Below are 16,275 nucleotides of genomic sequence, written 5' to 3'. Positions count from 1 at the left end.
CACAATAGAACTCTCACATATTTTACAAAATTAATTTAAATTGATGCCACCGGCGCATGGTTTTTAATTATAGTGATTGAAACGAGAGACGTGCACCTATATTGAAATTAAATGTTTATCCGGTGTCAATACACAGTTTTTATTTGTCGTCACTTCCCCTGATTTCCCTTTTTTCCGTTTAATTTAATAATCGTTTCGTTGTGCAATTAAAACGAAACAATAAAAAAAAAAAAAAATCGTTTTACAAGCGCCTTGTGCTACAATACGTCAGATCGCAAAGTCAACGGTACAGAATAATATCTTCGGTCCTGAAACCGCGCGCACGTGCACAACATGCGGGACCGAAAGGAAAATTAAATATAAATTAATCAACCGTCGTTGCTCGCAGGAATCAGTCATTTTTTTTTTTCAAACCTTTTTTTAATGACACCGGACAAAAATTAAAAACAAAAAATAAACAACAAGGGGGGTTTTTTGTTCGACGCGTATCCGCGAGCCAGTCGAACACGTCCATTTTGTTTTCGAAACCTGTTTTTCGACCACCGTGTTCCGGTCGGATCCACGGGAAATCGTGTGGCGGCACGTGTGTAAAAACGCGTTCTGTTGCGCGGACGGATTCGCCGAACCGCGTAACACGTGAACCGAAAGCACGCGCGGTCAAACGCCAACCCGTTGTTCGGTTCGCGGTCAGCGTTCGCGCATTCGACGTTTCTATTTTTTTTTTTACTAACGCGCGTTTTTTTTTTTCCAGTGTCAAGAAATCCTGCAGCCCGGCGACATGGCGGTGACGGCGAGCCGAGTGGGATCCGTGGCGGCGTGGCATCCCGCGTGCTTCGTGTGCCGCGTGTGCAAAGAGATACTCGTCGACCTCATATACTTCTACAAAGACGACCACATCTACTGCGGTCGGCACCACGCGGAAACGCTGAAGCCCAGGTGCTCGGCCTGCGACGAGGTATGTCGACAGTCGATTCGAATACAATCGCTTAGTGACGCGTAACGTTGAACGGCTCGGCGCGGCGTTGCATCACCGGTCGCGGTGCCTACGCGCGAGTTCGCGGACCAGATTCAAGAACCACCGGTTTAAACGCTTCCTTTCGATTCACGAATGTTACAGTGATTTTTTTTTTTTTCAACCATATCCTTTACGCGATGAAGAGCCGTTTCGGCGTTAGGCTTTTCGGGCGGCAACGGACGTTTCGGAACAACGGAATCGATTGTTCGCGTTTGCTTAAATTGCGAAAAAATACCGTCGAACTCATTACTGCCGGAACGGCACGGTCGTAGTGAGGGTGTACACAGTGGCGTATACATAACTTTTATATGTGGAGGGGGATCATTTGCAAACAAAACACTACTATTATTTTATCACATTATTTATTTATTTTTTTGTTGCGCACACAGATCATCCTGGCCGACGAGTGCACGGAAGCGGAAGGTCGCGCGTGGCACATGAAACACTTCGCGTGCCTGGAATGCGACAAGCAGCTGGGTGGCCAACGATACATCATGAGGGACGGCCGGCCGTACTGCCTGCAGTGTTTCGACGGGCTGTTCGCCGAGTACTGCGATTCATGCGGGGACCCGATAAGCGTGGACCACGGTAAGCCTGGCGAACCCAAGTCGGTGCGAACTCGCGAACACCAACCCGCTTGCGACAGCGTACGCTTTAGAACGAAAACGTTCGCGTCTCGCCGCGAGTCTACGGCCAGATTCGATTTAAACGGTCGCAGTTGCAGCGTGTGGATTCGGCGAGACTCGATCGTTCGTCCGACTCGAAAATTGTATCGAATGTTTACTCGTAAAAAATATTGTTACGAAACGAACAGATTTAATTTAAATCGGTTGCACGCGGATTTTTTTTTTTTTTTTTTAATTCTTACCAAAACGGTTTGATGTCTATGTACGGATAATCAACTTGTCGGTTCGGTTTTGATTTAAAACGTTTTAAATAATAAAAACCTACCTATTTAACTTCAACAAACCTCTATAACGTCGTCGTACAAACGTATACGTAATAAAGTGATAATATTTCAAAGAGATGCCATGGCATATAATATAATAATATATGCAGCTATAAAATTATAATGGTGTACATGTGAAACAAATAAAAACAGCGAATTGCAGCATGACGTATAGTGAATATAGTATCCGCCTTGTTTGAAATGTTTTTTTTTTAATCGAAATTGATTACGCGAAACAACATTTTTACGGAATAGTTTTCTTTCGGATTCGTATTATTACAGCCACGAGTACACTGTAATATTACGTTTGGACTGCTTTGCATATAGTTACAATAATAATAATAGTTAAATCCAAAATCTGTATAGTTTACATTGATATTAATTACACTAATAATATGATAGATTACTTTTCTCTTGCGCTTTCGCTAAGCAAATCATAATTTTACAATATTCAATATAACACAATTGTATGTGTGTACGAGACAATCGTTGCAAATGTAAACCATCCGGCAATCAGGATTAAAGTTGGTGTGTGACTACGCGCGCAGATGTCGGTAATTTATAACAAAACAGCTTATTAAGGATAGTATTAAACTCCTGTAAAAACTGACAAACAGCTTTAACGGTAGTGAAAGTTGACGACTGCTTTCAAATTTGTTTCGGTTACAACTCACCTCTAACACTCGTTAGGTTCGCGATTATATTCGCGGTCTAATGCTTCCGATTTATAAAACGTTTAATTCGAAATTATGCATGACAAAACGTTATAAGCGCCGAGCACGATTGTCAAAATCGAAAGTAACTTGCGCACGACCGGGACGGATGGAGGGTGAAATAATAGTAATAATATTTCTAAATGAAATATAAAACGCCTGCAGCGTTGAACTTCACACGTGTGCGCCTCTCGCGTTAAAAAATAATTTAAAAAATGTTCATTTTCCCTCTGACATTCGCGTATCTATAACATATAACGTGTACGCCAACTCGGATTTAATATATCAGAAGTTAATTCGAATTGTTTTCCATTTAAATGTTTAAAATGCACTCGTCTCCTTCAACGTTTCGCCCGACTGGATACGTTTTAGGGACTAATCCAAATACGTTTGGTTATATATCTCACGTTTATAAAAGCCCGTATTGCAAGTTTAACGTTTTATATACGAATATACATATTATATTAGCTATTGTATAAATAACGAGAGTATTCCGAGCGATATATTTATACGGATTCAAATACTCCGGAACAATACCTTACGAGAACGCCAGCGCACAAAGGTTGTACGGAACGGCGTAGTAATGGCTGTACAATAATCGTTAAAAATTTAAGCGATAGTAAACGGTTAACATAATTGCATCTGCGTAGAATATCGTGTATAGCAACGGATTAAAAAAAAACGAAGTAAATAGACCCGAGTAGTATCCGAGTTATGCATCCGAGTCGTCAGTAGCGCGCAGCCGTTGGTCGGGTTCGTTTGAGAAAACCCGTTTTCACCGTGCACGAAATGTGTACCCCGCTTCGCGTTAAACCGTACGCCCGTTAAATGAAACCTTTTAAAGAGGGCACCCGTGAGACTGAAAAACAAAATCGTTCTAGAGTTTGAACACTACGCGCGTACAGTGTGTTCGTATTGTAATTTATACACGTGTTCGTGTGCTTAATACGTAACGATGAGAATATTATACGCTCCGACGTATTAGTTTTGCTAAAACTACCGCTACTACCACTACTTCTTCCCCGGACGCGAAATTACAATATTATCTCGAAAGATATCTTCAGACGTTCATACGCGCCCTGTTCCGATAACTGCGTGTACACGTAACCGCGTCGCAGTGCACGTCGGGGCGCGCAGGACTACAGCGTTCGGTCGGGATCTCAGATATTAATTCCCCGCCGATGTTTAATAATAGTAATAAGAATATAATGCGGACCACATATATTATAATAATTCCTCGCAACTATTTAGCCGTGCTGTACAACGTAAGTATCGATAATGCCAGTCGCGCGGATACCAGTTCTTGTACACGTAAAAGGTACGCACAATAATACTACTGGTATAGACAGAATCTGTTCCGTCGTGCATTCTCGCGGACCTTATCGACCGTTGATATCTTTAATTTTATTATTATTCCGACGAGCACGTAGTGCTGTACGAATACAATATAATATTTTATTCTAAATCGGCGCGGCGGCCGTAACGCGCGATGAGATGTATCATTGTATATAACACACACGCGCGCGCGCGCGTAACTTTATATTATATTGTACATCACGAAACCGCAATAAACCTTTAACGATCAATCATAATTTTTATTATTACGTATCACATTCTCACGCGTAGCCAACAATCCACCACAATAGAAATCAATTAACCTACATAGTACTCGCTTAAAAATATCGAATAAAAAATATAGAACCGCGCAGCTATAAATGTCAATCGCTATTAGATATTTTCGAGTCGAACCTACACACATAATTATAGTCGTATAATATAATGCTACTTTGCGCTCGAATGTACCGGTTCGTTTCCGTCGTCGTCGTCGTTGTATCCGTCGATTATTAATACTTACCTATACCTACATGTCTAATGAAAAAATATCGATCAGTGATATTTGCGACATTTTTTTATTATTATTCGGACGCGTTTAACTCGGTGTAAGTGCTCCGTTACGCTAATATATTTCATTAGACAAAATAATCAAAATCCGTTTTGAAAATAAACGATAATGAAAAATAAATCGTGTAACCGAATCTACCACTAAATGCGCGCTGAACGTAAATAGATAACGTATAATTATAATATACGGTGAATACGGTTTAACCTAAAAACAAATCGAGAAAAAAATAATCACTCAAAACAAAAAACAATTATCATGAGATAGCTAAATCAAATGTTCGTTTAACGAAACACGTATCGAAAAGAAATGTTCGAATGTCAAAAGTAATATTAAAAAGATTACACATTTCATTTACGAATTAAAACAAATAAGTTGTAGGTGAACTTGTAAAAAAACGAAGAATTCGTTCATTTTTTATGAGAAAAAACATCTCGTTTATTCCTCTCACTAAATATTTAAATTGCCAGGTAAGTTATTTTATTTTTACTCGCAAGCGGATATGAAATTAAAATTTCATGTTATTCTTTTTTTTTTCTTTTTTTTTGCGGAGAGATAATTAGAGAACATTTCGTTAGGATCCCGGATAAATGTAAATTAAACATTTATTGCTCCCAGTGTTATTGTTTAATACACATTTTTTCCCCTTAACGAAATAATTTCGTTTTTTATGACCCTCATAAAATTAAAACTCTCAAAATTATTAGCAAAACATCCAATATGTAGGGTACGAAGTGTACAGAACCCGTTTTATGTTCGTATGACATTATGACGAGTTGAAAAACGTAGAAAAAAAAAAAAAAGATGGATCGTCGTTTGAATTCCTGCTCGTAGTAAAAAGTTAACAGCAACTTCTTAATTAATTGTGTTTTCCTCCGGGATCACGCAATGTTTATTCTAAACACCTAATGATCATAACAATTCGTCATTCACACTTCGGCGGTAGTAATATTTTACAAGTAACCGTGATCCACATGATATAATATTACGTACGTTACATAATACAACGTGTTTCCGAATAACGCGCATGTCTACGTCAACAATATAATGTGTAACGTGTAGTATTTTATGATGTACGTATTTTTAATCTTCCGTCGGAGATTAAAAACACATTAATTACTATCCACACTGTTAATATTACGCTTTACGATGCTTTTAGTCGAGTGAGTCTTCGCTACACGTCTTCTCGTACAATAAAAATAAAAATACCTGTTCAAACCGACGGTTGTTCTTGTACGAAGCTATACGTACTTTTTAAAGTATTACTCTCTTCTATCCGAAAACTTTTACCAATAATATGTAGGTACATAGTGGAATAACCTTGCTCACAATAAGACATTTTCACTATGATCAGATCCATAAACCCCATACTATACGATATATCCACACGTCGACATATCGTGGATAAGATTATTGTACGAAACTCATCTGTTTCTGAATTCTCAAAGAAAAATAATATCACACGATTAATGTTACGTAACTACAAGTTAAGACGTCGTATATATGTCGGAATACTTACAAGGATAATATAACTCCGCGTGTACGAAGGTCCTGTATATATATATATATATACGAGTACATGTATTCGTCAAAGGATCCATTTTCGGTTATCGTATTAATGATATCGCGGGAATCGTTTTATGGTGTGCTCAAGCGAGTGCCGCGTGCGTGCATGCACACGCGCCGACAAAAAGAATTATTACACCCCATCGTGACCGGATCGGTTTATGAACAATCAGACGATATTTTGCGCACCACGTGCATGCATCATTATTCGTTTATTATTCAACGATTACAGTAGTCTATGTTAGGAACGCGCAGAGTGCAAATTATTGGCGCGATGATAAAAAATAATTTTTTACGTTCAATATAAATGTATTTAATATATGGGTATGTTTGAATGTATGTGTGACGATGAATGAAGAACTGATTAATGTTCAACAATAAAAATACGCCTTTTAATTGAAAAAAAAAAAGGCTAAAATTAAAAATATGGATCGAACGAATTTGACGGGCTATAGCGAGAAAATTATTACAGTTCATGTATAACTTATTTATTAGTTCGTTGAATGTAACTGCACGTCCTCTAATCTCAAAATTATTACACGTTAAAGCCGGGCGCACATTGAGACACAAGCGATGCAGCGCAGTGTAGGGCAGCGTAAGGCAACGCAGCGCAGGAAGAACTGTGTGACCTATGTGAGCACATATTACTACGCTGTTTCGTATCACCATTCATCCAGTCATGAGTGAAATTATAGCAAAAAATGTAATAAAATTAAGTTCTGAATCAGATTCTGATGATGAATTTGATGAACTTCTCTTATTACATTCGTTAAGAACACATAAACAATTGTGAAAAAACAATTTTTTTAAAAAAAAAATCTAAAACCTAACCTGCTTTAATTATAGACTCTTTCACCTCAAAAATCAAATACCAAACCAAAATTAAAAAGAGAGTATTATTTTAGGCTGGCGTAATTTAAATGGAAAATATTCCAAATGCGTGTGGCACGTGTGCAGTAAACTGTATCGCAGGTCGACACAGACAAAGTTCTGCTCTACCCTGCCCTGTCTACTAATAAGTGCTAGTACATTCTCACTAATGGATTACAAATACTACGCTGCGCTGCGTCGCCTGCGTCTCAATGTTCACCCGGCCTAATGCGAGGATTACGGAACCATTTCTTTTCACGTATCCGTTTAAAATTAGGACAAACAATTAAGGAAGAGGTATAGAATCGAGAAGAGTGGAAGTAGGTGTTGGCAAAAACTCTTGAAGAGTTTTTATGGCAAATAGAGAGGGATGGTACCCATTTATATTTATTTCGATTAAGTCGCGTACCATTAATTACTATAATACGATAGATTTACAGCTATACCATAACAAATATTGATAAAAAAAAAAAATTTAAAAAAATACAAACTCGTTTCGTTTCCGTAATACGACATACCGTACGTATTACAACGTAGTATATCTTATTATAACGTATTATCGTTTAATTATCGCGATGCTGCGTATCGTGTAAGCGCGCCCCGCACGTAACAATAATAAATAACGCTTGCGTATCTTTCCGCAGGACAAATGAGCCACGAAGGACAACACTGGCACGCGACCGAACAGTGTTTTTGCTGTCACACGTGCAGATCGTCGCTGCTGGGCAGGCCGTTCTTGCCGCGCCGAGGAGCCATCTACTGCTCGATCGCTTGCAGCAAAGGCGAACCGCCGACGGCCCCGTCCCCGGCGTTCGATGGCCGCGCTACAACGGCCGCTGCTATTGCCGAGTCGCAACAACCGGAATCGGAAATGACTTCGGCCGCGGCCATTGGGACTTCCGCACCGGCCACCGCCAATACGCCCACGCAGCAGCAGCAGCAGCAACCGGTCGTCACCGCGCCCGACTCGCCGGCCGGCTCTGGAAGACGGAACAACTCCAACGGAATCGCGTAGGTTTTTCTCACCGGTTTTCACATTCGTCCCTTCCCCGCCCGCGAACGATCGAGCAAACGTGCACTTCCCTACGCCGTCATGCATGACACTCTCGCTCTGTTTATTACCGTCGTTGTGATCGTTTTTACGTGCGTTTCATGTGCCCGGTCGGTTTCGTTCCGTTACGCTATTCGTAAAATATCAACTTTCACGTGAACGGACATCGCACGATAACGCGCAATAAGTTATATGCTTATAGCGGTCTTGATGATTTTGGATTGAAACAGCGTCACAATATATCGACAACGTTCGTGTCGGGGGAAGGGATAAAAACGTATAGGAAATTATTTCGTTTATTCGGTTTTGTTATTCAGTCAGTAATTGCTGTGCAAACAATAGGCACTTTATAAAATACACGCTTGAAGTAAATATTTAACATATTTTCGGCTACCATTTCTGTGTGTGGCGTTCTTAAGAATGACGTATACAGGAGGACAGGTTGCGTTCGTGTGTAACAGATGAAACACGACGAAGGAAATACGTAGATACATAATCGTTTTAGGCTCGAGAAAAATCTGGTCGTCGGTTGAGAATTCCTCGGTTGCATAGCTTAAGGGCAACAATTATCTTAAAGAAAAAATAATTCTACGTTCAAACCGACAGAAAACTATCTCCATAGTGGTTTTATAATAATTATATAGTAACAATATGTTACGAAATGAGGAATTCTATGAAAGGTTTTCCGACGTAACACATGTGTACGATAGACTTGAACGAGAAAAATATTAAATTGATACCTCCTGCGTAAAACTATCATGTCCTGGGCACTTTTCGCTCCCTCTAGACCATCGCTGTGTACTTTTGACATTTAATCGTAAACTTGTCACGAAAGTTTCGGTCCTTTTAATTTTATGGTGTTGCTGGAAGGAAATTTTTAAAAACAATCGAGAGAATATTTCGTATTATGGGTTACACGATTAAAGCACATATGTACCAAATTATCAATATACAGTTCCGTCGTATGAACGTTAAAAATATGGCCAGTATCAGCCATCATATTTTTTTGATTTACCGCGACCGAATGCACACAATGATACACATATTATAAATGGTTATTACCGCTCGTTTTATACCCTTTTGCTTCGGCCGTTATTCTCAGATTTCTCGTGAAATCAGTAAAGAAAATATACAACGTCTCTGTTTTTATTTTATTTTTTATTTCAAAATGACAGTGGCTTATGCAGAGTATTTTAAACCCACGATTCAACGGAAATCGATCCTATAAAAAAAAAAAAAACACCGAGCGGTTAGCGAAATCGTAGTTTTAAGCAGTCGTCACCAATTCAATGTTTTTTTTCGATTCAACAAACACACAATTCACGCGAGGGTTGATAGCGAAACGTTTATTTTAACCATCGTCAGTAGTCGAGAATGAAATATTTTAATCGATCAATTATTATTATTACTTTTGGCGTTCTGATGTGTAATCAACAAAAAACACTAATTAAAACATTACAGAGCAATAAGTTTCCGTCGCTGTTTTTCAATTATTCAATCGACAAAGGAAAAAAAATATAATCGAATTTATAAATATTCATTAGCCTATGCCTCCGTAACTTAACCTCTACTCTCTCTCTCTCGCCCTCTCATGCTTTCGCTACGTTGTTTTTCCGATTTTCGTTAACGAAGTTGTCGCTTGCCCCAAGTGCCGATTCTGCTGTTTTCGATTAAATACAAACATTGTTATGATTCCATACTAATACATTACGTGTGTTAAAGATTCCGTTTGATTTTCGCAGATCTCCTTCGCCATCGCAACAGTCGGTGTCTCGATCTCCGAAAATGGGCCGCAGAGCTTTACAGGCCAACGGTTGTAGCACGTCGTCACCGTCGCCTACGCGCCTGCATCGAGCCGCGGCCGACAACGTGCTCGCCCGTTCGAGTCCGATGGTCACCCGTCCGTCCGACTTGGACGTGCGACAGCGTCGCCGGCGCAACGACATCGTGCAAGTCGAGTCCAGGCGCGTGGTGACCGTGGTCAAAGACGACGGGGACGCGACCGGCTACGACGACCGCGACGATCAAGACTACGACGAGCGCTACGAAGGCCGCCGCGTCGGCCACAGGTTTACGGCCACGTCCACGTCATCGACGGCCGCGGCCGCGGCGGCGATCGACCAAATGGACGGCGGCAACGGGCGGTTAGACGACACGCTGTACGAACTGCAGCGGTTGCTGAGCAACGGGAAACTGCCTCAGAGGTTCCTGGAGAAGCTCGTGTCGGACGACGACATCACCGACCGGCTGCTGAACGAGTTCGAGAAACTCACCACCGCGGCCGCAGCGGCCACCGCGTCACCCGCGCTGCAAGTCACGTCCGCCAATCGTTCGCCGTCGAGCCGTCGGTCCGCGGTCGACCGTCGTCCCACGGTCGGTTCGCCCGCCGCTGGTGCCGTAAACGTGCAGCATCACCAACAGCAGCACCGGGCTTCGTCGTCGTCGTCCACTCCGGAAATGACGTCGGGTGGCCGACGGTCCGTGCGTTTCGACGGCACCGCCTCGTCGTCGGCAGACACACCAGCTTCCGGCGGTCGGACGACCACCAGACGCCGACGCCGGGACGGCCGGAACAACCGGAGTCGGAGCCGGAGCGGCAGCTCGCGGAACCGGCCGCCACCGCCGCCACCGCCTCCGCCGCAACCACCGCAACTCGGAGACGCGGCCCACAATTTCGACTTGGACAACGACTCGGCCGCCGAGCACGGGTGCTGCTCCACGTGCTCGTCCAGTTCGGGCAGCGAGTTGGACGACCTGTCCGTGTACCAGTTGCCGGCGCGACGTCCGTACGGCCCCGGGGCTGGTGCCGCAGCCCGGATCTCGTACGTGCCCAACGACGCCATAGCGTACGCCAAACAGCAGGCCGGCCACCGTTCGCCCGGCAAGAGGACCGTCGGACAGCAGCCCGGGCACATGCAGCGGCCACTGCAACCGCCGCCGTCCCAACAAGCGGTGGACGACAAGAACTGCGCCATACAGTAATGTTGAACCGCAATAGTAACGTTCGCTCGCCCATCCTTACGGTCCGTTGTGTTAATAATGATCGCAATTTAATAATTATCATCACGTTGTTTTATCATTGTAATTATGTCGTACCAGATTGGTCGAACCGCGTTACCGTTGCATGAGGGATTTCGCCGCAATCGTTTCGCTAAAAATCTCCCAACCATACTATTTTTAACTTTATTATAATATACTCTCGTATGATGTCTTCCACAATAGTGTCATTATAATATATTGTATACGTTTATGTGTTAATTTGTTTAATATTAAGTTTATATTGATAGTATTGTACTTGCCCGATTATTATTTTATTTATTTTTTTTTTTTTTTTTACTCACGTTTTTTCGGAACATGAGATGTGTGTAAATAATGTAGTCATTTATGTTTTAAAAATCAATAAATCAATGTGTTTTTATCCCCGTTTGTTCGAAGTTGATAAAAACTTTACATTACGCACGTACGTTGTCCCGGTCCATGCACAAAGTACGTGCTCCGCTTATGAAAAGACTATTATCGTATAATAATGATAACAACAATACGGATAAAAAACGTGGAGTTAGTTATGTAGCTCGTGAGTTACTCAAGTAAGTTCTTGAGTTTCAGGTGTTTTTTTTTTCCGTTAGAACTTTTACGAGCAAAACATTCATAATACATATTAGGGTGGTCCTTTTGTTTGTATCAACATTTAAAAGATGTCGTGTTCATGTGATTTAAAACAACATTCATACAACCGCGTGAACTGTTTGCTTCTGTCATTACGGGTGTTCAATACGCGTATTATTTGCATTCGATTTTGTTTGAATTGTTCTTAAAAGTAACAAATCGAATAAAGTTAAATAAATCACCCTGTAATGTTGAAAAAAAACGAAATAGATTTATTCGATAATCAATGAATACTGTTATATAGTTTCAATTATATGTAGAGTTACCAAATCATTGCTCTCGGATGTCAAAGAGCATTAAAAAATTGATCCCCGGTGACGGGTATAAGTTGGTGGACTCGCAGGCTGAAATTTTCATTAAAAAGCTCTTTCAATATTCGCCGTCGGAAAACAATTTATTTTTCAGGACGCCGCACAATTTATTATAAGTACATTCACCTATTGAATCAGAATATGACTCACAATTTGAAGGTCCCGGAAATACCATATGTTATATGTGTACATGAATTTATCATGATAAACAAATAAAGATTAACATTTTAAGATCATAATAATTCATGTTTTGCCCATTATTTTTTCGAAAACCTCATGTGTCCGACTGGACAATGGCAATGTGTATTGTTTACCAGAATAATTCGTTTAAGGCTACTTCAAAATGTTGCTTTAGAAAAGTCATGGGAAATAATAATAAAACGACCAGACGTATTTTTGATAAGCATTTTAGTCCATGTCCAGCAACTGACACGGTGACAACGGTCTTTTTTTCTCTTCAAAATGCTCGCAGTGTTCGTTGTTATTTATTTTTTCTGTCAAGTGACAGGGGTTCAAATGTTTCGTATTAAATCAATCCTACACAGCTTTAACCCATTAATATGATTTCAAGTGTCCAACGCTCATGTCATGCGTTGAAATATTAGTTGAACTCTACAGCAACAACAATTAGTCAAATAATAAAAATGTATATAAAATCATATCAAATTATATTAAAAATAAAGAACATTTAGAAGAACTAAATAATAGATAATAAAATTAAATCTTGACAGTTTTACTACAATAATGTCGCATTATTATTATTATTATTATTATTATTTTTTTAGAGGGGGGGATAAACCTGCAAGACACAATCTTAAAAAGATACTGGATCCACCCTTAAGCCGACCAAAAAAATAACTTTATGGTACATACAACATATTCATATGACACATGTGTGCAACTGTTGTAAGAACAATTATATATTATCCGGGGTTAATCGTATATCATAAATCATTCGTGTAAAAATATCATCGCTGTAGATGAGGTTAAGACACCAGTCATGCTCGTAAATTTCAACGGACACTCAATGTACAATAATCCCTTGTTATCCGGGGAGGTAACTTTCCATCAAAGTTGTGAGGATAACGAGACCATAAAGCAATACAAAAAAGGAGTTCATGTTTTATTTTTTTGATTTTAAAAATCGCAATAACGTTAAATATATATTTTCTACAATTACTTAGTATACATATTTGTTTAATAAATAGGACCACTTTCCTTAACACTGAGTCGTATTGTTTCTTCATTTTTTCATACTTCTCGAATACTAGATACGATAACTTCGTACTTTTTAGCAAATGACGCTACGGTATCATCACTTTTTAATTTATCCAAAATTTTACAAATATCAACTGATAAATGAATAATTGACGATTATTAATCATATATAAGTAGGCACCTATGTTGCTTTTCTGTAATAAGTACATACCTATTCGTACATAGTTGTATGGCTATACTTAGCGATATAACAATTATCTATAAAAATGGATCTGCTGAAATTATCTACAGTTCTCGTATAATATAGTTTAAAGGTTATTGCATTAATAACATTTGATCGCGAAACTAGCCGCGGGTAATCGAAACCGTTGATAAAAAATCCTTGGATAACGAGGGATTACTGTAATTAAATTCTTCGAATACAGGTACACACAACACGCCGCATAAAGCGTTTTCATTATAACGTTTTTTATTTATTTTTTTTTATTTTTTTTGTTTAAGTAGGTATGTATGCCTTACGCGATGCATAAATTAGAACAATTTTCCGTTATGTTAATCCACTATCGACCTGTAATTTATTTGTTATTACGCGCATCTTTCCATTAGGTTAATTAATGTTCGGGAGCCCGGCAGTAATAATCGAACAACGCTGTGCGAGGTCGCACGAAGAAGAAACATTAAGAACAACATCGTCGTCGACTAACAAGCAACCAGTGAACAAATGTACAAACAGGTATTACGAAACGCATAGCCGTGAGCACGCTGCGCGTCGAGATCCCCGTATTATTCGCCCCTACGTTTATTCGGTTTTAAAATTGTTTCATTTCCATTTGTCCTAACAATATCCTATTTTATTGATCACCCCCATGTAGTATAATACTTATTAAATATACGATCGAATAGTCCGTTAAGCCTTAACGGTTAAGACGTTGAATTAAGACCTTCGTTTTCTTCGGATCGACTCCAAAACACACACACATTACATAGTTGGTTTTTTTTTTAAATTCAAATATTTCACATGAAAGTTATAGCTGTTGTGTACAATTTTTGAAGCGTCCTGTAAACCTACCCTTCCTATCGAATTCGTACTACTACTACTACTACTAGTTACTACTACAACTACAGCTTCTGCAAACAGTCCCCAAACCATACAGCTCAATCCGTACCAGTGACAGCGTTTCCGACAGCAGGAATAGGTCAACACCACGTGTCACTGGACACCAAATTTATGGCCTATGTAAACTAATGAACAACGCCTAAAATAAAGACGAACACGCGATAGCGGTCGCATATATTTCTCCCGAATTTAAATAAATTCGAACGTGTCACTGCAGTTGTACGCACGATGTTACATATACATACGTGTGTGGCCATATTATGCGATAAATTATTATATTAACTTACACAACAATGATAACGACACGACAACGTTTTTTTCGCTTCAATTTGTCAATTAATATATTTAACTCTATTGATTTCAGGTTTTTCAATTCGGTAGCATTCGGTGTTTAAAAACCAGACGAATATATGAATGAAGTAAATAAATAAAAAGTAAAAAAAAAAATATCGTAAAACGTTTTAAGGCGTTAAAAATAATTAATTTAATTAATATACTATCAACCAGATACATCTATGGGTGGAATCGCGCAATACATAATAATACTTACAAAACTATAGTCCTTAGTCCGGATATCGATGTTCTAAAAAATATATTTCATAACCTTGAAATATAAAATAACTACGATCAATAAATACGTTTATTTATATTTATGTTGAGAAAAAATAATATTTTTTATGAGTTGAATAAAATAAAATATTCAGAAAAATTAATTTTTTGTACTTTGGACTAAGCGGATAGTTACAATTTTTTTTTTATTGAACTGGTACATTTTTGCATTTACGAAGCATAAATAATACCATGGAGGGACATTGACATATCCAACCAGTGTTCACGCATCGTTAGTTCTGAAAACTGATTTCGAATTTGGCATAAATAAGCAGTCTACTCGTTTTTAATCTGAAATTTCGTTACATTTTAATTTTCAACGATGAAACTAAGCACTCAATTAACATACACACCCAACGCAATCAACAGTTAACAGAAAACACCATCTAATCGCAATATACGTTCAGCGATTTCAGTCGACACGACGCGAAAATAATAAAACATAAAAGTCGATTGTTCGTTTCGTTTCGAGTTCATTATGCGACTGTATAACGTTCAAAATCGTCACGTTCTTGTCACGCTGTGTCATTCCGTGCGCCGTGCCGAGTGTTAAAAAAATGTATTTCAACTTCGGTGGCATTCTCTGGTCGTTATTAAATGTTTGCTCGTGAAATGCACGCTCGAGGCGGCTTTAACAGCCTACGAACGAGATCCTTCCCCGCACCGACACCCTGCAGCGACTACCTTACCGCCAGCCGTTTGGAGTTGACGAAAATGTTACTGACTCCAATCTATTATAAGTGAAATAATGTGCTGCGCTCGGGACACGTACGTTCAATAATGGAAACAACAACCCATCAGTCTAGGATTTCCAGCCGTGGCCAGAAGCGCAACAGCGTCAATGTACACACGAAAACCGGAAATTTGCAGACGTAGTGTACGTAAAACTTATTACAACTACCGTGCAATGCCGTAAATATATTATGCACATGAAGTCTGTTATCGCACTCGTCGAGTACTAAACAATATTTCCAACAGAATGGACTAAAACAGCGAAGAGCTTCCCCGTTACCCAACTCGCATAGGTTTGAAAACTCACTATTTTTTTTTATAGACGGTTTTTTACGTAAAATTGGTTTTATTGCTAACCCGATTTTCGGTTTCTATAAAAAAAAATCCGACGTTACTGCTCTCCGCTCGTATTGTACGTGTTTGTATGCATATGAATTGTTGTATAAAACTACACCGTACCCAGTTATATTCGGGTACGGGTTCGCCATCGGAATTATAATCAATCGCAATTATTATAACCGACGATGATATTGAATCGAGCAACTGTTGGTACAAAAA

The 16,275-nt window shown here is 39.5% G+C and overlaps 1 protein-coding gene across 3 annotated transcripts in view; it reads left to right on the top strand.

Moving 5' to 3' along the window:
- LOC112689092 (protein prickle-like) overlaps positions 1–11,482 on the top strand; it is a 152,129-nt gene extending 140,647 nt beyond the window's left edge. For all 3 annotated transcript variants that reach the window (XM_025562608.1, XM_025562609.1, XM_025562607.1), the window contains 4 exons: positions 752–955; positions 1,405–1,603; positions 7,658–8,024; positions 9,807–11,482. In XM_025562608.1, the coding sequence (XP_025418393.1) occupies positions 752–955; positions 1,405–1,603; positions 7,658–8,024; positions 9,807–11,046 (2,010 nt within the window). In that variant the 3' untranslated portion in view covers positions 11,047–11,482. The remainder of the gene's footprint in view (positions 1–751; positions 956–1,404; positions 1,604–7,657; positions 8,025–9,806) is intronic.
- The last annotated feature ends 4,793 nt before the right edge of the window (positions 11,483–16,275 follow it).

This window comes from Sipha flava, unplaced genomic scaffold, assembly GCF_003268045.1.
Source record: "Sipha flava isolate LNK unplaced genomic scaffold, YSA_version1 42_pilon_pilon, whole genome shotgun sequence".
In the NCBI taxonomy this organism is placed as follows: Eukaryota; Metazoa; Arthropoda; class Insecta; order Hemiptera; family Aphididae; genus Sipha; species Sipha flava.
Note: the sequence above shows the minus strand (reverse complement) of the source record. Positions and strands in the feature narration are given on the sequence as shown.